Consider the following 24848-nt stretch of genomic DNA (forward strand, 5'->3'; position numbering starts at 1 on the left):
CTTAGTAAAGGAACATTTATGTGTTTTATATGCTTGCTTGCTAATTTGTTTTTAGAAGAGCTGAGTCCACTTTGTTTCTGGAAGTTTTGAACATACTATATTGCTCTTAGTAGATTAGCATGCTTTAATTAAATGAATTAGTTTTAATTTATATTTTGTATGGCATTCAGAGCATTTGATTGTCATACTTTCTTATTTTTTATTAGACTTTCGATCGGTGGAAAGATATGATACCTGACCTTAGTGACTATAAATGGATTGTGCCTGACATTGTGTGGGAGATTGATGAATATATCGATTTAGGTTTGTATCATCCACATTAACTCTTTTCTTTGTCGTATCTTTAGAAAAGAGAAATAGTTGTATTGAGATAGTTTCTTAACTCATGAGTTTAATGTGTAGCAGTTCTATTTTAGTAATAAAAGTAGTAGAATATCAAAGAAAAAAATTGGTAAGGAATTATCCATTAGTCCATCACTTTAACACAACTGCCACTACCCTTATAGAGCATTTTCTTTTAATTGTTTATGTATATGTGGTCAATACTTTAGTTTCCTTTTTAAAAATGATGTAGTCATAGTGAACATGTATTTCAGTGTCTTGTCCTTTTGTTACCTGATGTATTTGTCAGCACTTTCCATACTACCAAGTAGCCTTCGTAAACATCATTGTCACTGTTGTAGAGTGCTCCCCAGAACAGATCCACTGTGACCCCCTAACTAGGTCTTTTGATTGGATGCTTGATGACCTCTACTTTTGTAACCAGTTTCCTTAAACGCCTGCTAGTGTCCAGAGTAATTTCTCCCCAAAGTCAGCCACTATCCCCTCTTTCTAATAATAGGTAGTTGAGAAAAAAAAGTATGTGTGAGAGCTCTAATTGTCAGTAAGTCATGGTATTCTTTTAAAAAAAAATTTGCAGGGCACTGAAATTACTTCCCTCTCTCTTTTTAGACTTTGTCTTATTTCTTAGTTTAGGTGTTTGTGGGAGTGGAATTAATCTCTATTTAAACTTATTCAAAGAAATTCTGAAAAATTAAACTGTACTGCATTGACCAAGATATTTGCAGAAAAAGCACTCCTTCAAAATATTTTTATAATATCCATGAGGAGAGCTTTTTCACTTAATACATTTGCCAGTACCACAGTGTAGTGGGTGAAAGCCTGGTTTCTGAAGCTATACTGCCTAGGCTTAAACCTTGACTCCAATCCACCACCTTTTTTGGTGTGTTCGCAAGTCTGGTTACTTAACCTCTATGTCCCAGTTCCTCATTTGCAAAATGGAGTTGCTGGTAGCTTTTCTCCAGGGTTGTTATAAAGATTAGTCAAATTTAATGCTTTTATAGCACTTATAATATCTGACACATATTCTTACTTTTAGATTATTTATTTTGGTCTCCCCCAGAGAAAATTAGAAAAAAATCTTCCAGTTCAGAAGACCCTGTAATGTTGTACCAAAATTTGACAAAATTGCTGAGTGTTTGTAAAAAATAAATGCTTTGAGTATTTTGTCAATAAAGCTAGCAAAAATAAAATAAAAGCTTGGCTGAGGTCCTTAGATGGTTATTTGTAAATGGTAACAAGTATGAATCTTCAAAGGGAGTATGAAAGGAGAGAGAAAAATAATGGAATTCTGTTCTTGAACTAGAACTGGGATTTCATCATTTTTTTTTAGTTCAGGCCAGGTCCACAAGAAATATTTTTCTCTTGTTTTTTTTTGTTTCTTTGCCTCTTTGCTGACTTCCTCCCAAAAAGGACTTGTGATTCCAATCCAGTGTTAACATTGTTTCTTCTGTCTCAGGACTATTAGTTTATAAATCAAAAGTAGTGTCTAAACCATATGTTTGGTGAGTCTTTTTTTTAAATTTCATGACTTGTAGAATATCAGAATAACGTTATTTCAGGTATCTGTAGCAGTTATAACAAGGAGAAAAATGGAAAATATTTAAATTTTTGATTAAGTTTTATGAATATTTTAATAGTCAAATTCTTATTTTGAGAATTTTTAATTTTTTTCCTTTCCAGAGAAAATTAGAAAAGCTCTTCCTGATTCAGAGGACCTTGCAAAATTAGCACCTGATTTGGATAAGATTGTTGAAAGCCTCAGCTTATTGAAGGACTTTTTCACCACAGGTAAGGAAAGACCTGTGTTTGATCTCATTTAAAATGTCAGGAATCAGAGAGGAAAAATACTTAGATGTATTCATTTGTTTATTTCCATCTTCTAAATGAAAAGATTTATTACAAATGAAAAATTTTTCAAAAAAACAACAAAGTTTTGTTGCTTGGTGGTTTTAGTTTTTGTTTAGCCCAATAAAATGAAAATGTGCAGGAACTTAAACATCATGTTTTTAGCTTTTGTCAGAAAAAAATTTCACTTGTTCTTGACAAGTAGATGAGACTTCCTATGTGTTTGCTTTTCATACTTGGTTAAAGCCAATTTGGCTATTTTAAAACATTTAATTATGATGGGCCATAATAAGTAGAATTTACTAAGGTTAATCCTGGCATATTTGCCCAATTACTGCCATATCATGAGATAAATCTGAGGTCTCAGACATCTTTGTTTGCTCATTTCTGTTAAATTTTACATTTCTATTTCCCTTTCTGCTGATTTTTCACAGGTCACAAATTGGTTAGTGAAGTCATAGGAGCTTCTGACCTACTTCTCTTGTTAGGTGTGTAAACAGACATTTTTGCTGACCTTAACGTGCCTTTTAAATGCTTCTAATAAACTACTTGCCAATAAAATTGTACTCCAGATTTATAATGCTGCTTATGCTGAATTCTAAAACTCCAGAACTATATTGGGCAAATTCATTATCCTTCAGGTAGAAATAATAAAACAATTATTTTGTAGGAAAACTAAAAATCCTAAAAGTGTCTCTATATTACAAGATTAAAGCTATTAAGAAAGTTTGCTTAACCAAAATAGTTTCTTCAAATTGATCTGATTCTGATAATCAAAATGAAAAGTAATTTTAGTTTGTCTCATCTGTCCTGTCATAGTTGACATTTTAAATTTATTTTGTGACTATACGTGGTCTGTAATGGCAGTGATATATGGCTGAACTGTAAGTACTCTCATGTAAGGTAATCCTTATCAAACATTGTCTTTTTATTGTCATATTCAATGATATTTAAAAAAATAGGTTAAATATGTTCTATGATATATTTAAGAATTATCTGCATAGGTTACCAGTATATTCCTTAAAATAAGAAGAGTTTTCCAAGAAGTAATTTTTGCTCTAAAAATCCACTTACCTTTTAATTGACTAGACATGATCTTGAATTTAGTTTAAGCTATTGACATCACTGGAGAATTTAAAGGACTACGTATTTATCTTTAAGGTTCCCCTGGAGAAACGGCATTTAGAGCAACAGATCATGGATCTGAAAGTGAAAAGCATTATAGAAAGGTAAGTATACAGGAAAATTCTTCACATAGGTAGTCTTGAAAGAACTGCAGAAGTTTTCATCTACTTGGAAGATTTGAAAATGGTAACATCCGAGGAGCAAATATAAAAGCATCTAAGTAGAGGTATTGTTACTAATCTTGGTACAAAATTCAAGGTACTATACAATGGTTCTCAAAATGTAATTGGGGAAGCCCATTTCCATCAAATATATTGGGTGAAATAATTAGTTTTAAGGTTTTTCCCCAACAAAGAGTTTTATTGCTAAATATGTATGGGAAAAGCTGGTATAAATAAAACAAGCAGGGTACTTTTCTTTTCCCTAGGATTTGTGAGACCTTAATATTCTCCTGTGCATTGTGAATCTCCAAGAGAAGTCCAGAATATATAGGGTTTCCCAGATTTATTTATCAGTAGAGCCCTTTATCCATGGAATGTGTTTTAGGGAATAACATTTCATGGCAAACACTTAGGGGAAATATTAACGGACTAGGAAATGGGTCATTAGGGGATAAATTGATTCCATTACATTGATAGACAACAAAATTATGGCGCTGTTTAGGGTATGTCAGTTTCAGTATATCTGTTGAAATCCTATGAAAGTTTTAGGAAAATTGCTGTTGTAAAATAAGCATTGCTTTGTTTATATTCATGTTAACCTGACATTTTCTTAGTCTTTACTTTTTCCATCTTTTGGAATTGGTTAAGAAAACTGATTCCTTGAAAGTTAAAAAAAAAGTAATATCTAAATAAATAGGTATTTAGGAAAAACATTCTGTGATATATTTTTTAAAATTTTTTATTAAGGTATTATTGATATACACTCTTATGAAGGTTTCACATGAAAAAACAATGTGGTTACTACATTTACCCATATTATCAAGTCCCCGCCCATATGCCAATGCAGTCACTGTCCATCAGTGTAGTAAGATGCCACAGATTCACTGTTTGCCTTCTCTGTGCTACACTGTCTTCCCCATGACCCCTGACACCATAATAACCCTCAATCCCCATGTCCTTCCTCCCGAACTGCCCTCCCACACCCCTCCCCTTTGGTAACCACTAGTCCCTTCTTGGAGTCTCTGAGTCTGCTATTTTGTTCCTTCAGTTTTGCTTCATTGTTTTTCTCCACAAACAAGGAAAATCATTTGGCACTTGTCTTTCTCCACCTGGCTTATTTCACTGAGCATAATATCCTCCAGCTCCATCCATGTTGTTGCAAATGGTAGGATTTGTTTCTTTCTTAAGGCTGAATAGTATTCCATTGTGTATATGTACCACATCTTCTTTATCCATTCATCTACTGATGGACACTTAGGTTGCTTCCATAGCCTATTTCAGTGAATTAAAAGGCTCATCTGATTTGTAAATTAGCAGATTTCTATATATCAATTATAGTATATACAGGTGATAGGACCACTTAATATGGCTCCTTTTTTAGATTCAATAAGATTGTTGTGTTCTAGTGAAGATTAATTTGCTAAATGAGGTATTTATTATCTGTGCTTCCGTTCTATCATGTTTCTGATGGGTCATAAACATCTCACAGAATTAGGAAATATGGTCATTCTGAAGGTTATAAACACATTTATAACTTACAGAAAATATTTGAAAGACCTTTTAAAAGTCCAAATCATAAAAAGTAGTATTACTGTTTTAAATATAATTATTAGACAGTAATACATTAATGCTCTTCTTCTACTTGTTACTCCAATTCTTATTTGTGTGGCTTTACTTACATTGGATCTCCCAGCTGAAATCTCTCTCTTCCTTTTCCTGTGCTTAATTCCTACTCATCATCAAAGCTGAGCTCAGTTGTCTCCTTCATGAATCCTGTAACTATTTTAGTTCCATTAATTATACTCTTTTAACATCTAAAACACTTGTCAGATGAAACACTACTTTGTCTTGCTTTCTTACTCTTTAATGGGCTATTTCTGTCACAAAATCCCTGTCCTCAGAACACCTAGGATAATGCTGAGCTCTTAGTAAAATTAATGCATTGATTTAACTCAGTAAAAGGGAGGCTGATTTAATAAGGTAAATAAATTTGATTAATGCCAATGAGAGTGGGTCCAAAGATTTTTATGTAGTACGCCTTTTTGCTCTGATTACCTGTGAATTTCTTTTGGTTGTCAATATTTGGCAACTACTGAAGAGAATAAGAATATGAAGATGGTACATGTACTTGGTATTCTGAATTGTAATGAAGCAGTATTGCTTAAGTAGAATTTACAGGATTTACATTTCTGGGATTCCTCATGCAGCAAATAATGTAGTAACTGGCAAAACTGAGTTCTCACAACCGGCTCAAAATTCAGGAAACTTAGGTTTCCTGAGCAGCTAACAATCAGCAAGTGTATTTGTTTATATTCTTAGCCAGGAAGCCCAACCACCTGTGTACTGTAATACAGTAGATAGGAAACAGGGATCAGGAGAAGAAAAGCAGGGAAAACCTCTGAGGAAAAGAGAAAAGGCAAAACAGGAAACGTTATTTTATTTCTTAATAAACACACTGTACTCTGTGCCTACAAAACATTAAATAGGTATATACTGTTTACACTGTACTGGTTTTAGATAATAATATAAAACAGTGTATTTGGTAGAAATTGCAATATTGATAATAACTATTGGTAATAGACTGATTTGTTCATCTCTTAAAATTCTTATTTATAGAAATTGTCCAAATAGTAAAATAGGATATGGTATTTCTGAATTGGAGCAGAGCTAGTTAATCTAAGTGGAAAGATATATTTTCCTTTGCTATCCAATAATAAACATTTTTTAGTTGGCTATAAATATCTTGAACAGAGTTAAGTATTACTGGAAAGAAAAAAAAAGAGGAAAATAGTTCTTTTCACCAATCAAATAGCAGAATTATTCAAATTTTGAAAAGTGGTTTTATTGCCTAGGAATATTTTTTAAATGGAAGGGAGAAGGAGTCATCACTTCAGAAAGTTGTGTACTGGACCCAAATTACTTATAAAAGTAATAAAGCTGGGGTTGGCAAACTTTTCCTTAAAGGACTTGGTTGTAAATATTTTAGGTTTGCAGGCCTTACAGTCTTTGTGAGCCACTCAGCCAGCCTATAGTAGTTTGCCAACTCCTTCTCCAAAGAGTAATGTAAACATACCTTCCAATGTATTATAATATTACCATTTACCTCTTTTAAATGTATGTTGAACCTGATGGGTTAAAGGCACTTTGGATACAAGGAGACCATAGTGTCACCAGAATGGCTAATCTGTTGTAGACTTTGGAGTCACACTGCTTGCATTCCGATCCTGCCCTTCCTGCTTTCTGAGCTGTGTGACCTTGGGCAAGTTCCTTAGCTTCTCTGAGTTTCTGGTTTCCTCCTCTATAAAAGGGGGAACCCTATCTGATAGGGTTGATGTGAGAATTATGTAAAGCCCTTAAGCATAAGATCTGGCACATAATTAAACTAAGCAAATACTGGCTATTGGGATGATGATGACAATGGCAGTGATCATTATTATCTTACACTTTGAATTGTTCCATGACTTAATAGTATGTTAATAGGTTTTCATTAATATCTTCCCCTTAATTTCTGTGGAGTTTATTCTGGGGATTGTAAAAAATGCAAAAATGGATTGAGGGTTGAGATATAGCTTATTTACAGAATAAGCATTTTTAGGAAACCCAGTTTGGATTTTATGCTAGAAACTTTGTGTGCATTATTAGATAAAAGTAGGTTGTAGTTGATTCACAACAAATGTGTGCCAAGCAGTACCCTCAGTGCCAAGCTATAACATATCTCATGTGTCAGTCTTATTCTGGATGCGAGGTATAAAAACAAGCAGGATATGGGCCCTGCTTTGCTATAATTTTTTTAAATACTGTTAAAAATACAATATTTTATATGTAAAATAAATGTTAAAAATACAGGATTTTAAATGTACTCACATATGAATAACTTATAATTTCAAGATTATTTAAAATTTATCCTACCAAACTCATCAACTTCTAGGTTTTCACAGCATTTTCAGTTGATATTTTGGTTTCTGGAGTTGTCACTGGTTTTCTTGATCTGACATCATAATTTTTTTAATAATCGAGAACATTATACACGAAATATGAGATGAAGGGAGCTGTAGTATCAAATTGATAATAACCAGATGTTTAGGAAGTATATAATTTGTAGTACTCGACAATGATGATTGTTATTTATAATTATTATATTTTGTATAATGTGTATCACTTAAAAAATAATTATGTGCTATTTCTTGGGAGAAGAATGTCTGAGCCGGGGAAAATATTTATTGGAAAAAAGTATTTTGTCCATTTAAGGAGTATGTTCGGCACAACAGGCACACACATTTCTTCACCTTCCTTATCCACATGGCCTTAGCCTAGAAGCTATAGAGCCCATCACTCAGTATTTAGGGTGGAAGTTAATGCCTAAAATTGGATAAGGGTAACCTCCTTTTAGTCATCTAGAATAGTATAAATAGCTTTTTCTGTGTCTAATTCATGCTTTCTTCCTACTTTTTTCAGGAGGTTAACAGTTAATTTCAACTACCTTCATATAACAGTGCTTCAGTAACAGACTTGGAAAGAAAGTGAGGTGTCACTAGAAAGAGGGTGTTTTCCTGTTATTTTAACAGTTATTAGAGTATTTATCATGTACAATATGTGATTTGTACATAGATATAAGAAGTAGATTAGGGTGAAGTATTTAAGCTGTAAGTAAAAAAGAACCATGCAAGTGATGAGACCAGCACAGTTAAAAAATGTGGGATATTTTCTCACTGCTTTGGTATTTTATAAACTAGAATACTGGTGTTATGTTAATTAAAGCACAGGTATACTACTGTGTAGGGGAATTGTTTTGAAGAATAAATTATTAGAGAAAGTGTTTATGTTAAATGACCAATTGAATAAAAATAAGTTGGAGGACTACTTTTTGCTTGATTGCAAAGCAATGATACAAAAAACAAGAAAGGTGACATAAAAAATTGTGGCAATGATGAGGGCTTGAGTGGACATCGTCTTTCTTTAATAGATTTCTCATAAACCATAAAAGTATTTGTTTAAAAGATATGTCTTTAACAATAACTGCAGATTTTTATCAATACATTTTGAACTGTTGAATTTGGAAATGTTGAAATTTCAGTTATGTTACTTGCCATTTTGATGTCCTCTTGTCATGAAGAAATGTCAACTAGTTTCATCCTTTGATTTATAGCAAGTTAACCAGTTTATTGTAGGCATAGCCTAATGTATTAAAACTAAGAAATCAAACAAAATAAAAATCTCCCAAATTATATGTTGATAGCTTTTCTGTGTATTTATTTCTTTTCTGGAAAACTTCTGTATTTATGTAAGTCTCTGAGTTATATAAAAGTATTAAATCTATGGTTGAGCCTAGTAATTAAAACTTGAATATAATGTTTACCAGTATTTATTTTAAGAAACTTTCTAACTATGCAAAATAAAATATTTTGGGCAGTTATTTAAAAAAGCTCTGAAGGTATTTGAAACTCCTAATTTAGATCATTTCAATGAATGTCAGTTTTCCTCTTTTTTTTTTTATCACTTCATAAATATTGAGCCCATTGTTCTCTAGAACACTTGCCAGTAACCTCATTCGTTGGAACTTTCAGGGTTTTTAAGGTTTCTAATTGAGAAAATACTAAGCTTATCATAGTGTCAATTGGTAATTGCCTTTTCTCCTACATTTCCCAAGGTTGGTTATCTAATAGGTTAGCAGTTAAAAATACTGTACAAAAATGACATGTGTTTTAGTATCATGCCATGTGAATACATTATGATAAAAAATTATACCAGATTAATAGTTCATGATTAGTAAATGGAATGAACTTTAAACATAGAAGTGATTATTTTATACATAGGTACAAACTGGGTTTTTTCTCTTTTTTAATTTTCATAGTAACTATATTATGTCCATATTTTAATTATGTACTTCTTTAGTACCTTTCAGTAATTAATATACTCTTGGTTATATTCTTTAAGGCTACTTGCATTTAATGTCAAAACAGCCCAAAGAAGGTGAAAATTTAAACTACTAATTTGATGTTGTATTAAGTTAAAACAGTACCTCAAATATTTTTAATTTGCAAAAAAAGAACTCTAAGTTTTAGTCAAATAATTTTGTTTGCATAGGCATGTAAAATATGAATTAATGTAAAACCTTGACTAATTCGGTGTGTAAAAACTCAAGTTAATAGAATTTTGAGGGGCTGTAATCTGTAATTGAAGATATTATATCAAGGAAAAATATTTAAGAATAATAATTTAATAAGTAAATAAGCTATATTATGTAGCTTCTATTCAGTCTTTCGAGAATTATGGCTTAGAATTAAAATTTAAGCTTGTGAGATCAACAGTGTTAAAATCAATTTTGTTGTTTTCCCCATATGTATCAAGTCAGAAGCATATTGACAATTAAAAAATAAGGGCTGAAATATTTTTATTTTCCTGTTACAAGGAAATTTAGTTAACTACAGTGCCACCTTCCTTGAGCATTCCAGTTAGTCTAGGTGTTACTGTATATGAATATTATATATCTGGCTTGTTGCATTCAGCAAACAGTCACATTGCATTTTCCTTTTCACTTTTTAAACTATGCTGTTTTACAATTTCAGAGACATCTAATTTTCCAGAGGGAAAAAAAGGAAATGTGGTACAGAGCCCAATTATGTAGTGGCTATAAAGGAACATAAATAAGTTTTCATTTTTGTTGTAAATTATCCATTCCTCCCTAATTTACATCTGTTCCTTTCTTGTGCCTTTTGGTTTAACATTGTTCTCCTCCCCAATTTTCCTCTTCTTCTTGCTGTAAACTCATGGCAGGGTCTGCTTGGTGAGCTCATTCTCTTACAAAAGCAAATTCAAGAGCATGAAGAAGAAACGCGCAGAGCCGCTGGCCAGTATAGCTCGAGCTATGCCCAACACAAGCGCAAGGTGATGGATGGTTTAAGGGGATACTGATATGTTCATACTAACTGATCATTTCTGCCAAGATCGTGTCACCTTGATCCATTCATGGACTCCAGTTATTTTGAAAATAAATTTTCGACAAAGCAAAAATATGAAAGATACATAATACAGATATGTAAGTTTCCTGGAGTGGGCAAACAAACCCAAAATATTAGACATTGGATTTTGTTTTCTGAAAATTAGATAATCTGTGAAGATCCATGGATTTGTATTTAGAAAAGAATGACGAATTGCACTTAATTGGTCCAGTTTTTTAGTCCTCCATTTGTTGCCAACTTTTATATTTACTTGTTCTCCAAGTTTTCATTTCTAAAATGAAAAGAATTACTGTGGATAACTATGTTAGATTATTTAAAGAATGGAATTTATTTGTTTTAGTAAAATTGATCAACAGAGAACATTCTTATTTCTTATAGAAGAAAACTTTTGATTTAACTTTTGGGTAAAGTTATTCTTATACACTTTGGTAAACTCATTGCATAAAATTTTTCCACATTGATCAGTAAAAGCAACACAAATTTTCACCTTGGACCAGTGAAAGGTTGAACATTGAGAATTTGATGTAATTCTGGTCACTAAAGCAAAAAATCTGTATAAATATTTGGTTGAACGTGTAATCAGGAGGTCCTTAAAATATGCTTTTGGCTGTTAGATTTCCCACAGTGTAGATCTCAAGGTTAATGTTCTAAAGAAACTTTGAGTCAAAAATGAAATGAATGTGGTGATTTTAAAGTTGTACTCTGAGATTTTGAAATCAGAAAAGTTAATTTGGTCAGAAAGCTTTTAAGGTTACATACAAATCTTAGGGAAAAAGATACCATTGTATAATTAGCTTTCTATAGGTTCTGATACTGAAATCAGCCAGTATCAGTGCAGTAATTCTGCAGGCTAACCTTAGCTCATTTGCTGATGGGTAATATTTGAAAGTACTCAGTTATTCTTTCACTGTCCTTACTGGCTTTTCTCAATTCCATGGCTGTGGAATCAACTCATATTGTATTTTACACTTTCAGTGAATGACTAACAGGAGAAAATAGAAAATAAGTTTTTTTCCTACTCGGTTAAGTTCAAGTAGATGTGTTAACCAAGGAAAGACTTATTTTAAATGGTGCTTTAGCATTCTTTGTTCTGTGTGCTGTTGAGCATACCATTTACATATAATAACAAGCGTTTAAGCTGAGTCATCTATTTCTCAGCTTTGTTGCAGGAAGAAGGGGTGGGTAGCTACCATGTTCTGGTATGTTAGAAATATGAATATAGCTCTAGTTATAAGTGCTTGTTCCTTGGTAATGGCAAAGTAATTTGAAATGAGTTCCTTCCATAAATCTCCCATTTTAAGACTAAGATATGGCTTAAGATTATCAATATGCTTCTGAATCTAATGATTTAAGGGATATTAGTTGAATACTATTCATTCTCTGTTACTATTCATTTGTGGCCTACCTTACCAGCCTTTTTTCAGGCTTAGATATAGTGTTACTATTGTAATATTTGATTATCCATATAACCCATTTATTCTTCACTTTCTCCGTTTCTAACATAGTGACTGACAGGACTGTACCTCCGTCTGTTTTGTTTATTTACACATACTTAGGAGACCACCAAATGGGGCTGTTCATGCCCACTTTGGAGTTACCTTGGGTGAAAGTAAAGGGAACTTAAAAAACAAGTTATGCTCTTCCATAATGACATCATTCGCCTTACTTTCCTTAAAGATAGTTTCCTTACTGTATCTTCCCCCTGTAGTTAGTACCCAGATGACTTTTAGCCCTTTACTGTCATAATGATGGAAATCCTAATATCATAAGGTTTTTATCATTCTAGGTAAGGTTTACTTGAAGTACAAAATCACAGCTATCTTTTGTTCCTTTTCAATCACTTTTTTCTCCTTTACCTTCTTGAAAATATAAGTAGTTCTTCATTTTTTATATCTCCTTAGTAGTAGCTAGTAAATTTCCCCTTTATCCTCTGAGCAAAGGAACTCATGCAGATATACAGAGACAGTAGGTTAAAACAGCCATTGGAGCTTTTATCCTCTTGTGAATATTTACACATACATAGAAATTTTTACAAGTCTTTTATATATGTATGGCAGTATTTCAGAATGGCTATGATAGCTTAGTAGGAAGAAATACAAAAATTTTAAGATCAGGCCTGGTTTTGTGAGGAGCCAGTAAAGGTTTTTCTCTTTCAGCTTTAGCTTGTTTCTGCGGAGGATTCCGCTCTTTCTTCATCAGTTTCACAGCTCTGGAATTGTAGAAAAGTTCTGGTTTCAAGACCACTGATACCCGTTTCTGTCAGGGTGAGTTTTAAGTTAATTTCATTATGCAAACTGAGCATATTAAACAACAGGACGAGGACTTAATATTCTCTTAAGCAGGTGAAGTTTACCATTAAAGTTCATCAAAATAGAACATACCCAAATTGCTAGTTAAGACCTTGAATAAGTGGCAAATTAAAAATAGCATGTGCTATTCTCTTTAGAACATATGTAAAACTGTCTTCTCAATCTTTATTATTTATTTTATAAACCTGAAGGTTTTCCATCTTGTTTCCTAGAAAATACTTTATCTAACTCTTGACTCCACCAGTCTTTCAGTATGACATTAATTTTGAAGTTTTGTTAAACTAATGAGATAGGAAGTTTATTAGTAAAACTGTGCCTAAGTTATTCCTAAAAATAGTGCCAGAAAAGCAAATGATAGATGTAAATAAACACTTATAAAAATCCAAATTTTAGAAATTCTACTAGTCATGATCACTGAATACTAATATTAGCATAAAGATTATATTTGTAACATTTTAACAACCTTATATAATTTTAACTTTTTATTTTACCAAATTACAAAATTAAACCTTCTATAGCCCTTTGTTTATACTAAACATTCCAACTTTTTTGTGTAGCTGTATTAGTTTCTTTGCTATTGCTCCAAATGTAATGTTAGGTTGTCTATTATAATTTAGGATATATTGCATGCAACCATTAAATATTCACACTCAAAATAAAAAATAAAACAGTATTAGTTCTATTTGTTTTATTTACTAATACTGTTTGTACATTTCATAGTAATAATTGCAGTTGGATGAATATTGGAGTAGAGTAAATCAAAGTATCTTTTAAAATGAATTGGGAATTTAATCTGCATGAGAAAATTTTTGTGACTACATTATTATAGTATGATGACATGTCATATAATCAAAACATGGAGTTATTTATTCATTGGTCTTCAAGATTTTGTTCTTTGGGTTGTGGACTCCTCCCCACCTTGCTTGTTTCCTTACATTTAGGAGACTATTAATAATTCTTGTCCATTTTTTAGAAACATACAGTCAAATGAAAAAAAAGCTTCTATCCACAGGTCTCTGCTTGCTATACAGGAATAAGAAAACAATACAGAATTTGTCTTACATTTTTGCTGATTACTGAATCACATTTGAGATTTTCAGGCATAGGCTTTTCAAGAAAATACATGTACCTTATCGTTTGCAGCAAGCATTGTGTCGTTTTTATTTTAAAGATGTTTAGGGAAAATTTTGAGACATTATTTTGGAAATAGGGATTAAAATATCAAAATAGCTTTTTAATTACATGGGTAAGAGTTATTAATGTCTCCCTCAATAAGCAAATCATTGAAATTTTTTTCATATGTATTTGCTACCATGTCTTCATTGCTTAAATAGTGAGTGACTGAAGGTAAACAAGGCTTTACAAGAATTTTAACTTGATTTTTGTCTCCTATGTAGTAAATTCATGTTTATAAATTTTGATTATCATAATTTGGACAATTATTTTGAAAGATTGAAGATGACAACTTCTGTACCTCACCAGCAAGTCAAAACAAAGTGTAGTTACATGGATCTGTCATAAGTGTCATAATTTTAATTATATTTGTTGATTGTGTTTTATATTTAGAATTGTATTGTGACTACTTTAAAACCTGTTAAGTTGTTTTTGGATGTTTTTTCTTAGAACTATTGGCATTAACAACAATTTGAGGTAGTTTCCACAATACTTGTATACCTGTGTATTATATCCTACTTTTATGTTCAGATCCAGTAGAGATGCTTTACTCAACTTCATTGCTACTGATGCATTCGCTATGTTATTGGCTAGCAGTTCTTGTGCTGGAATTGATTTTAAAAACAAGCATCTAGCTCCTCTTAAAGCTCTGAAAACGCAAGTTCTTTGCATTTATTAAATATCTATTACAGAATAAATATGGATACTATTTACTTCAGATACACACTATGACCAATGAACTTTTTCAGTAGCTGTAAATGATAACAGGTATCTGACTTTCCAAAGCACATCTCTAGGGATATCAGTGCCTTATTTCTCCAAGCATCGAAGTATTTATGCTTGAGGATAAAACATGTGAAGAATATGGTGACCATATGTGTTGATCTCTTATTTTTCTAACAAGCCATTCATAAGAAATGACTAGAATGGCAATGGGAAAATGATTTTTTTTAAGAAAATGATTTAATTTTAACAATATAAAATTTTAATGTACTATTTTTATTGAATACAAGTGTTTCTTTTGAATCATTTGATTTAAAATTTGCTTTGATTATATATATATACATGTATATATATATATAAAAAGCCAGTTTTTACTCATTTTTTTAAAAGTTTAACTTCTGTATGTTCTGTATAAACCTAGTTCTACTCAAATAAAATTATTTTAAATATTTAGATTTCAGACAAAGAGAAAATTGACCAACTTCAAGAAGAACTTCTGCATACTCAGGTAATTACGATGCATACAAAAAACAAGGACTTTTTCTTAAACTCAAATGTAAGTTGGTGATGTGAAAATTAATTTTTTTAATGAAGCAAAATACGGCATGTTTAGTGACAACCTTTTTATTAATAGATGTAAATAAATGCAAAAGCTAATTGAGAAGGAATAAAGAAGGAACTTGTGGGTGTGGTTTACTCACTGATATGTAAAAGCCTAATTTTGAGCGAATCTTGTGCTTCTAATTATAAAGAAAAACTATGGAAAAAGAATTGGGGATGACCATGTATAAACCTGTGCTTGAATTTTTATATTAATAGACTAATTAATTTAAGTAGCAATTAAAGAAATTGGATTTGAATCTACCACAGCCCTAATGAGCCCTCAGTAACTTTTTCCTTTGCTTTTCTAAAGCCCAAAAACAGGTAATAACTTTACCAAAGGTATTACTTACATTACTTAGAAAAGCTATTCTCTTATTGTTGGTTATAAAATTGTCATTATTTTAAAGACCTATTTTGCTGTGCCATGTAGTCAGTAGATAACATTCTAGGGCAGAAATTGCCCTATCACCCACTCCATGTTAGTTATTCTATATAGAAAACAATGATATGAAGTAATTAACAAGTTTTTTCTTTTTTTTAAGTTAAAAAGACATCTTGTGTGTCTCTTTTTAGGGAAGAAAATATTAAACAAAGGCAATCTAGGTGAAATTAAACAATTAGTACATTTTGCATTGCAAGCTTCCTTAATGTCTATGCATTGATTCTCATACCTTACTATATTTTACAATCTCTTGTGTCTGGGCATCACCATATCCATTTTTAAGGCTTCCCAGCCAGGCAATTCCAGTCTGTAGTCAGAAGTTAAGAATCACTGGTCTCAAAGAGTGCTATTGGGGGACTTGTTAGAAATGCAAATTATTGGCCTCATCCCAGACCCGTTGAATCAAGAACTCTGGGAGTGGAACCCAGTGATCAATGTTTTTAAAAGACCTCATGTGATTCTGATGCATCCTTAAGTTTGAGAATTACTGGTCTAGAGCACTGGAGAACAGCTTAGTAGCACATCTCTACAGGATGACTACCAGACGGGGACTTGTATCAAAGAATGGTCCCATCCCCAGAAAATGTAGAACTCACAGTTGATTCCATATTTATGAAGACATGAGCCAATGGAAATCATATCACCCTTTTATATCATTTTTGTTGATATCAACCCCTCAACATGTGCAATTATAATTATAGTTGTCAGCCACTGGTCATTGACACAAATACTGTATGGAAAATTGGTATAATGAACCATAGGATTATCTATATCATCAATGTACAGTAGAAATACAATGCAAGCTACATGTGTCATTTAAAATTTTTACATAAAAAAAGTAAAAAGGAACAGGCAAAATTGATTTTAATGCATTTTGCTTCACCCAGTAGATCCCAAATAGTGTAATTTAAACGTGTAACTAGTATGAAAATAAATGAGGTATTTATTTACTAAATCATAGAAATCTGTTGTGTGTTCTTTACTCAATAGCATATCTTGATTCAGACTGGCCACATTTCTGGTGCTCAATAGCTGCATGTGACTACAGGCTGCCATATTAACAAAGATCTAATTCTTAGATATTGCATGAAGTTTGTTGTATATACTGTTACTACATATAAATGAACAAGCTCTGTGGAAAAAAGTTTATAGTAGAATCTAGTCTATAATTCTGTCTCTACTATATAGTTCAACTACATAACATGTTTTTCTTCAATTTGGTTTTGAGGATAGAGCTTTGATCTGTTCCTTGCTTTGTTTTTTGGAAGATTACAGCCACCAAAAAATTTTATAAGAAATATTTTCCATTATAAAACACATAACATTATAAGTTAGAAATTAGCAATTCTGCTGGTTGTAGGAAGAAGTAATTCTTTATAGTTTTCTGAACATTGTTAATGTTTAGAGAATAATAGTGTACACATTGAGGTGACCAAGTAGAAAAGAATCAATATATTTGAGAAGAAAATTGTACAGCTGGCATTGACTTTGTTAAAAATAACTTGTTTAAACATTTTAGTCTTTAAATCTATCTTTATATCAAAATTTAAAAATTAATGTATCATCTCTGGCCAAAGAAACTTAGCAAACTTGTAAGAGTTTGAGCCCTTGACTCAGACCTATATTCAAAATTTGTGATTTTGAATGGCTCCCAAGTGTCTGTAACATCAAGTTCCTAATTTGTACAACCTTTTCCTCATGTGAAACTGTAAGGAACTTCATGAATTTCATGCAGGTGGAATAGTCAAGGGCCTGTCACATAATGATGCTCAAGTACTGTTAGCTATTATTATTTTAATTAAAACATAGAATAATATGGAGAATGGGAAGAATTTGAATTTTTGTCAACTGTCCCTATAATGAAGACTTAAAATTTTGGTATGATAGGAAAGACTGTTTCATAGAGTATACGTAACAAATTGCTTCTTTAAATTCTTACATTTTTAGTGTTTTGAAATAATTTCTTCAATGTAAATAGCAAAGAATTTTCCAAATGAAATGCCAAATTATAATAGAAGACTATAATGAATTTTACTGCTTTTATGAGGTAATATTTATTTATTTTATTCTCAACATTTTCATAGAAGCTTTTTAAATGAAATAATTCATTTTAAATAGTCAGGATATGACTTCAAGATTTTGGAAGATTTTGAGACTTAATGTTATTTATTAACCTGTTTTTTTCTTACATAATTGTATTATTTTGTTGCAGTTAAAGTACCAGAGAATCTTGGAACGGTTAGAAAAAGAAAACAAAGAATTGAGAAAATTAGTATTGCAGAAAGATGACAAAGGCATCCATCACAGAAAGCTCAAGGTACTTTAAGTTTTTCATAATTTGTTAGTTCTATGAACTTTGCCACTTCACATTGTGTGTTCATCAGTATCAGTTTTCAAGGAACTATAAAGTCTTCTATCATCCTTTTCTTTCTCACCTAATGTCCTTGAAAGACAGGAAGTCTCTTCCCAGATTAAGACATTTTACAAATTATAGTCTCCAGACATTTGGTTTATCCTATGCCTATAAAATCTTCATACTCTTAACAGTTGTTTCTTGTGAATCAACTTATTTTTCAGAAATATCTAGTTTGTCTTTAGGCTTATTTAATTACTGCAGCTATAAAGTCAGAATTGTGAGTTGATGGACATTTATATATGACTCATCATAATTGCCTTACCTGTATTTCCAGTGAATGATTAACATGCTTTTTTCAGTATTAAGAGAGTTAACATGTTCTTTTGGATGGTTTCTTAGGCATTTTAAAGGACTTTTCATAGGCTGGGACTGTCAGCAGCAGCATATTGGTAATTACCATTATCAACAGATTAAATCTTACTATTCCCCACTAAACCAAGTTGTATGTGCTAAATTAAATGGAGGTAAGAAACTGAAGGAACAAAACAACATCAGACTCACAGAACCCAAGAATGGACTAACAGTTACCAAAGGGAAAGGGACTGGGGAGGATGGGTGGGAAGGGAGGGATAAGGGGAATAAGGGCCATGTGATTAGCACACATAATGTAGCAGGGGACATGGGAAAGGCAGGATAACACAGAGAAGACAAGTAGTGATTCTATAGCATCTTACTACACTGATGGACAGTGACTGCAATGGGGTGTGTGGTGGGGACTTGATAATGGGGGGGATCTAGTAACCATAGTGTGGTTATGTAATTGTATTTGTATATTAATGATACCAAAAGAAACAATTAATTAATTAATTAAATGGAAGTAATTCTTTTAACTTATATACGTGAACAAAATTTGTATCTAGCAAAACTCCAGTAAATCATGGTACATATATTCTGAAGCCAGGGTCTTAAGATACATAATGCTAGTTTGACCAACATGTGTTAGTAGTTCTGACTCTAAATCATGACTGTATGAAGCAAATAAATAGGATGGCTTTAATTTAATAAAGTTATACATGGCAGTTGAGCAAAGTGATGTCCAAGTATTAATATATTTTGAGAGTTTACCTAAGAAGCCATATTTTCTCTCATAAAGTAAATTGGTAATGAAAATCTGAACAATTTTTTTTGTTTATTTTTAGGTAGAGGAGATAGCGATTTCTTTCCATTTAATTATTTCTGGGTGTTCAAAGAGATTAAAGGAACTGTAGACACTCATTTTGTTCCTGCCTTGACATTAAAACTTATCTTTAATTACTAAATGCTTGATAATAGCCTTTTTTTTCACAGCTAGTTTATTTGCTCCTCAATTCATCAGATACTTAGTTGAAGCTTATTTGCCAAGTACCACGTTTGATCCTGGTTCTACAGAGAGAAACAGTACTGAATGTCATCCTGATGCTCTCACTTGTTAGCCAGCCCAGTGATCAAAATTAATCATTCTTACTGATTCAGCCATCTTCTTGCTGCTGCTTTCTTACTTTGATCCTTTTTCAGTCCCTCTTTCTCTCTCTGATATACATGACAGACTTGATAAAGGGTGATTGCCTTTCAGTTGGTCACCTGATATCTTATGTGGCCTTTATGGTGTTAATGCTCTTCCATTGTTGGGTATTTAATATTAGCTATTCAGTTCTTTTTTATTAAGGTATTATTGATAATACAATCTTATTCTCAGGTTTCACATGAGCAACACGTGGTTACTACATTCCCCCCTATTATCAAGACCCCACCACATACCCCATTACATTCACTGTCCATCAGCATAGTAAGATGCTGTAGAGTCACTACTTGTCTTCTCTGCACTATACTTCCTTCCCTGTGCCCCGCCATATTATGTGCGCTAATCATAATGTCCCCGATCCCCTTATCCCTCCCTTCCCACTCACTCTCCCCAGTCCCTTTCCCTTTGGTAACCATTAATCCATTGTTGGAGTCTGTGAGTCTGCTGCTGTTTTGTTCCTTCAGTTTTTGCATTGTTACACTCCACAGATGAGTGAAATCATTTGATACTTGTCTTTCTCCACCCAGCTTATTTCACTGAGCATAATACCCTCTAGCTCCAACCATGTTGTTGCAAATGGTAGGATTTGTTTTCTTCTTATGGCTGAATAATATTGTATATGTACCACATCTTCTTTATCCATTCATCTACTGATGAACACTTAGGTTGCTCCCATGTCTTGGTTATTATAAATAGTGCTGTGATAAACATAGGGGTGCATATGTCTTTTTCCATCTGTGATCCTGTTTCTTCAGGAAAATTCCTAGGAATGGAATTAGTGGGTCAAATGGTATTTCTATTTTTAGTTTTTTGAGGAACCTCCATACTGTTTTCCACAATGGTTTTAACTAATTTATGTTCCCACCAGCAGGGTAGGAGAGTTCCCCTTTCTCCACATCCTCGTCAGCATTTGTTGTTGCTTGTCTTTTGGATGTTGGCCATCCTAACTGATGTGAGGTGATAACTTATTGTGGTTTTAATTTGCATTTCTCTGATGATTAGCTATGTGGAGCATCTTTTCATGTGTCTGTTGGTCAACTGAATTTCTTTGGACAAGTGTCTGTTCAGATCCTCTGCCCATTTTTTAATTGGGTTATTTGTTTTTTGGCTATTGAGGTATGTGAGCTCTTTATATATTTTGGATGTCAACCCCTTATTGGATATGTCATTTATGAATATATTCTCGCATACTGTAGAATGCCTTTTTGTTCTACTGATGATGTCCTTTGCTGTACAGAAGCTTTTTAGTTTGATGTAGTCCCACTTGTTCATTTTTGCTTTTGTTTTCCTTGCCCAAGGAGATTATGTTCATGAAAAAGTTGCTCATGTTTATATTCAAGAGAGTTTTACCTGTGTTTTCTTCTAAGAGTTTTATGGTTTCACGACTTAGGTCTTTGATCCATTTTGAGTTTACTTTTGTGTATGGAGTTGGACAGTAATCCAGTTTCATTCTCTTACATGTAGCTGTCCAGTTTTGCCAACACCAGCTGTTGAAGGGCTGTCATTTCCCCATTGTATATCCATGGCCCCTTTATCATACATTAATTGGCCATGAATGTGTGGGTTTATATCTGGTCTCTCTATTCTGTTCCACTGATCTATGGGTCTGTTCTTGTGCCATGACCAAATTTTCTTGATTACTGTGGTTTTGTAGTAGATATTAGGTATTCAATATTAAATAACAAATTCTCTCTTTTTCCATTTAATTACAAGGTTAGGACATTCTGAATTAACGTACTTTGTTGAATCAGTGTATCTCTAAATAAAATGGATAAATTTGGTAGAAAGAAATAGATTTTTATTTTATACTGTTTTACTAAAAATATGTATGTACATAATTAAAATAATACGGTGATTATGGAAAAACATGGATTTGTCAGCTTTTTTCTCTTGACTTTTTTTTTAATGTTTTGCTATGTAGTATTAATTTTTAAATTTTTATAGAAATCTTTGATTGACATGTATTCCGAAGTTCTTGATGTTCTGTCTGATTATGATGCCAGTTACAATACCCAAGATCATCTGCCGAGGGTAAGTGATAAATCAATACGTAGTGAGCTTACCCATTAGCAAAAAACACTTTAGGCTTTAAAAAAGTTATATGAATACGTATACACATACACACAATACATATATACAGACACATGTATTTATATATATATTTACACATACACATATACATATATATCTATATATATAAACAGACTTTTTTTACTTAAATAATACTATTTATGTGTTCTAGATGATATCTTCAGCATTGAATATTATTTGACTATTTTAGTCCATTGTTTTACTTATATTTATGTGTAATGAAGGACGGCTATCAGATATTTGGCATTATGTAACCACAATATTCCTGGTACCAGAATACCTAACAGTAGGTTAAATTAGGCACATGAGTGAAATTTAACCTTATAGAACTGAAAAAGTCTTTTTTAAAAGTAAACTATGAAAGAGATTTGTGGAACATTAATGACCTGGTTTTGAAATAGTGTTTTTAAATTGACAAGTTTTTAATAAAAATTTGGCCATAAATAATGAATCCAATTAATGGTTTGCTATTTATATTTTCAATATGCATACATGTATCAACCATTTTTTTTATGGATGATTTTTAAAAATCATTTAACTGTAGATCTTTCAAAAGACTAGAAAACCTCAGCAGCATTCCCAATCTATTGAAATTTAAGTTAGTATTGAAAAATCTGAATACATGTTACTTATTTTGTGGTAAGGTTGTTGTGGTTGGAGATCAGAGTGCTGGAAAAACTAGCGTGTTGGAAATGATTGCTCAAGCACGAATGTTCCCGCGAGGATCTGGGGAGATGATGACACGCTCTCCGGTTAAGGTAAGAAAATAGGTGATCTGATGAAGTTCCTCAGGAAAATAAACACTTCAGTGAAGTCTGTTCATTGTGTTGAAATGAAGAATTCTAACTAGATATGTAGCATTTGCAAGTATCCATGTTGTAGAAATCAGTAGAGGCACAGCCAGGCGGCCAGTAAGACAGGCTGAGTGAGTGCGAGGAGAATGATGGAAGAGGACAGTGGCACAGTGGAGGGCCAGGCTACATTGAGCTGATACTAGGCCTTTGGATCTTATTTTGAGTAAGATTAGTGAGAAGCTGAGTTAGAGAATGACAGTATTGGAAGTGGAGTCACTAAATATAATTTTTTAGTTTTACTGTAAGAAAAAGTACAGAATTGGGGCAGTAGCATTTTTATGCTGATTATAATGATCTAGTTGAGAAAAAAAATGATGGTGCAAGAGAGAGGGGACAATTGCAAGTGCAAAGTCTTTGAGGTGAAAGAGGCTGAGACTCTGCATGTAAGTTGCGCATATAGAAGCAATGACAGTTCGTCCATGGTCACAGGAAGAAAGTCTTATGGCTACAGAATCTTTCATTAAGCAAATATTTAATGAGTTATATGAGTACACACCTGCACTGTTCTAGGCAGTGTGTTGGTAAATAAAACAAAGATCCTTGCCATAATGGAGGAAAGCAGTTAAGTGTGCAGAAAGAAAAAGTAGAACTAGGCAAGTGAACTGAGAGTGCCAGTATGTTGAAAGACTGCATTGGAAAGGTAGTATTTGAATGAAGACTTGCAGAGATTTAGGGAGGAAATCATGCGGATATCTAGTCCACGAGTGTTCCATTCAGAGAGAAAGTGCAAAGCCCCACAGGTGGTTAGGTGGTGATTCTTGAACCAGGGAAGTAGCAGTGAGGGTGATAAGAAATAGTTGAATTATGGATCTATTCTGAAAGTAAAATAAGCAGAATTTCTTGACATACTTTATATTGAGAGACAGAAAATCAGTTTTCAGGATGCCTGCAAGGTTTTTGACCTGAATAAATCAACACATGTAATTGGCACAGGCAAGTCTAGATTAGAGTGAATTAGCTTTTGGGAAGAGAGCAGGAGTTTTGGACTGCTGGGGTGTTAACATATCAACAGTAAGATATATAATATGGAGAGAGGTCTGGGGTAGAGACAAAGTTTAGGAGTCATAATTTAATATCTAAGGATGGTATTTAAAGCCACTATCTTACTGGATAAAATTACCAAGGGAGTAAGTAGAGAGAGAAGACACGGGACAAAGGATTGTTTCCTGGGCACTCCAACATTAAGAGGTTGAGGTAGGAGGAAACCGCAAAGGAGCTTGTGAAGAGCAGCCAGGGTGGGAAGAGGGAAACCAGAACAGTGCAGTGTACTGGAATGAGGTGAGGAAAATATCGTGGAAGAGAAGGAGACCAGCAAGGTCAACTGCTGCTGATAGATCGTGGAAGGTGAAGACTGAGAATTGGTCATTGAATACACCAGTGGAGGTAAATAAGTAGAATATGTGGTGGTTTCCTTCTGATTACTTCCACTTCCTCAGTGAACTCAGAAACTACATTTTCAGCTGTTAAGTAAAGAGAGAGGAGATGGTATTGAAGATTGAGGTAAGAGGGAAGTTGTGAAGTCTTTTCTAGGTGAGTGGTGACTCCTCTGGTGCGTTGATGAAGGAAGTTGAGCAATAGTAGGATTGCTGAGTTGTGCTGAAGTCCCCATTAAGGTCTGTGGATGTAAATTCAAGGGGAAGCTATATGGTTGTTTTGGTTTATATGTTTTTTCTTTTCATTCAGCTGTTGTGTGCAGGTAGAGAGTAATTGGACAATAAGAGAACTGAAATCACTGAGAATGAAGGTCAGAATAGTGATAAAAAGTGAGGCAATAAAGCTGATGCTATATGCTGAAATCTTCCAGAAATGAAGTCTGTTTATAATTTCAACAGGCAGTCTAGTGTGATTCACACAGATCTCGCTGTTTTGTGTCAGACTGAATTCAACCATGTTGAATAAGGCTAGTTTCTTTTTCATTGATCCATGGTACTATGTGAATGTACTAAACTTTATAGATCCACTTTACTATTGGTTGAGCATTTGAGATACTTCCAATTTAGGAGAAAAAGAAAATGAACTGACCACACATCCTATGTTTTGCTGTCAACTACCTTTTCCACTGTTACTAGTAGCTCACTTCAGTGGCTGTGGATAATGCTGTTTTAGGAAGGAGTTCACTTTCTTCCAGCAGGCAGGTAATGCACAGGCAGATTTCCTTGAATCAGACAAGGCTGGTCTCTTTATATGACTCCTCTGGTATTTACAAGATTTCTCCTCCTCGATGGACTTGCACTCCGTATTTTTGTCTCCCCTGAACAGTGAGGATGCCAAAATCTAGACTTGACATTTAGCCTAACAGCTTCT

At 33.0% G+C, this 24848-nt stretch overlaps 1 protein-coding gene across 5 annotated transcripts in view; it reads left to right on the forward strand.

The window, feature by feature from the left end:
- Positions 1-24848, forward strand: part of OPA1 (OPA1 mitochondrial dynamin like GTPase) — an 89560-nt gene that overhangs the window by 9275 nt on the left and 55437 nt on the right. For 2 of the 5 annotated variants that reach the window (XM_036875128.2, XM_036875135.2), the window contains 9 exons: positions 207-303; positions 2023-2130; positions 2622-2675; positions 3349-3416; positions 10248-10358; positions 15092-15145; positions 17895-17999; positions 21544-21630; positions 22335-22448. In XM_036875128.2, coding sequence (XP_036731023.2) covers positions 207-303; positions 2023-2130; positions 2622-2675; positions 3349-3416; positions 10248-10358; positions 15092-15145; positions 17895-17999; positions 21544-21630; positions 22335-22448 — 798 coding nt within the window. The remainder of the gene's footprint in view (positions 1-206; positions 304-2022; positions 2131-2621; positions 2676-3348; positions 3417-10247; positions 10359-15091; positions 15146-17894; positions 18000-21543; positions 21631-22334; positions 22449-24848) is intronic. The other 3 variants (XM_036875132.2, XM_036875131.2, XM_036875134.2) reach the window with 3 other exon arrangements.

This window comes from Manis pentadactyla, chromosome 1, assembly GCF_030020395.1.
Source record: "Manis pentadactyla isolate mManPen7 chromosome 1, mManPen7.hap1, whole genome shotgun sequence".
NCBI lineage: Eukaryota > Metazoa > Chordata > Mammalia > Pholidota > Manidae > Manis > Manis pentadactyla.